General features: G+C 41.9%; 1 protein-coding gene across 1 annotated transcript in view; it reads right to left on the bottom strand.

Moving 5' to 3' along the window:
* The window catches only part of LOC119588542 (glutamine synthetase), a gene marked incomplete at its 3' end in the record, with an annotated part of 8848 nt that overhangs the window by 1179 nt on the left and 7115 nt on the right, over positions 1-554 (bottom strand). Inside the window, 1 exon segment of the mRNA XM_037937182.1 lies at positions 121-289. Coding sequence (XP_037793110.1) covers positions 121-277 — 157 coding nt within the window.

Here is a 554-nt window from a genome sequence, read left to right on the forward strand (position 1 = left end):
GGGTCCCACAATCTTCACACAACCTCACACCTGACAATAGAGTCCAAACACAATTCCCCATCTCCTTATTCCCCATCTCTTATTCCTCTCTTTTATCCCCTTTTTTTTTAAGACGCTCACCTTCAGGAGCCTTTGGAATGAAGTTAAGGGTACGTGTCTTGGAGCGCAAGTTCTCTCCGCTGCCGTCCACCCACACGTACATAGCCTGGCATTTCTGGTCAGGGATTTCGAGCCTTAGATACCTGTCTAATACCGTCTTATTGGTTAGCTGAGCCATGTTGGACGTCGTCTGGAAAAGAAGAGGGAAATTGTTACTGTTTTTCATTCAGTGGTATCGCTGTTGTTATGTGTTTCTGAGACATATTTGTACGTGTGTTTGAATTGATGTAAAGTTTTGTTATCATTTTCCGTAATGGAGCTAATGTAATATGTTTGTGGGACGTAAACCCGTGTGTGTTTGTATCTTTGTTTTTGTTTTTGTGTGTCAGTGGGTGCAGAAACACAAATTTGATTGTTGAATAAAAAAAAGAGTTTGTCGATGTGCCGTCATGGCA

The sequence above is a fragment of the Penaeus monodon genome, chromosome 24, assembly GCF_015228065.2.
Source record: "Penaeus monodon isolate SGIC_2016 chromosome 24, NSTDA_Pmon_1, whole genome shotgun sequence".
NCBI classification, from domain to species: domain Eukaryota; kingdom Metazoa; phylum Arthropoda; class Malacostraca; order Decapoda; family Penaeidae; genus Penaeus; species Penaeus monodon.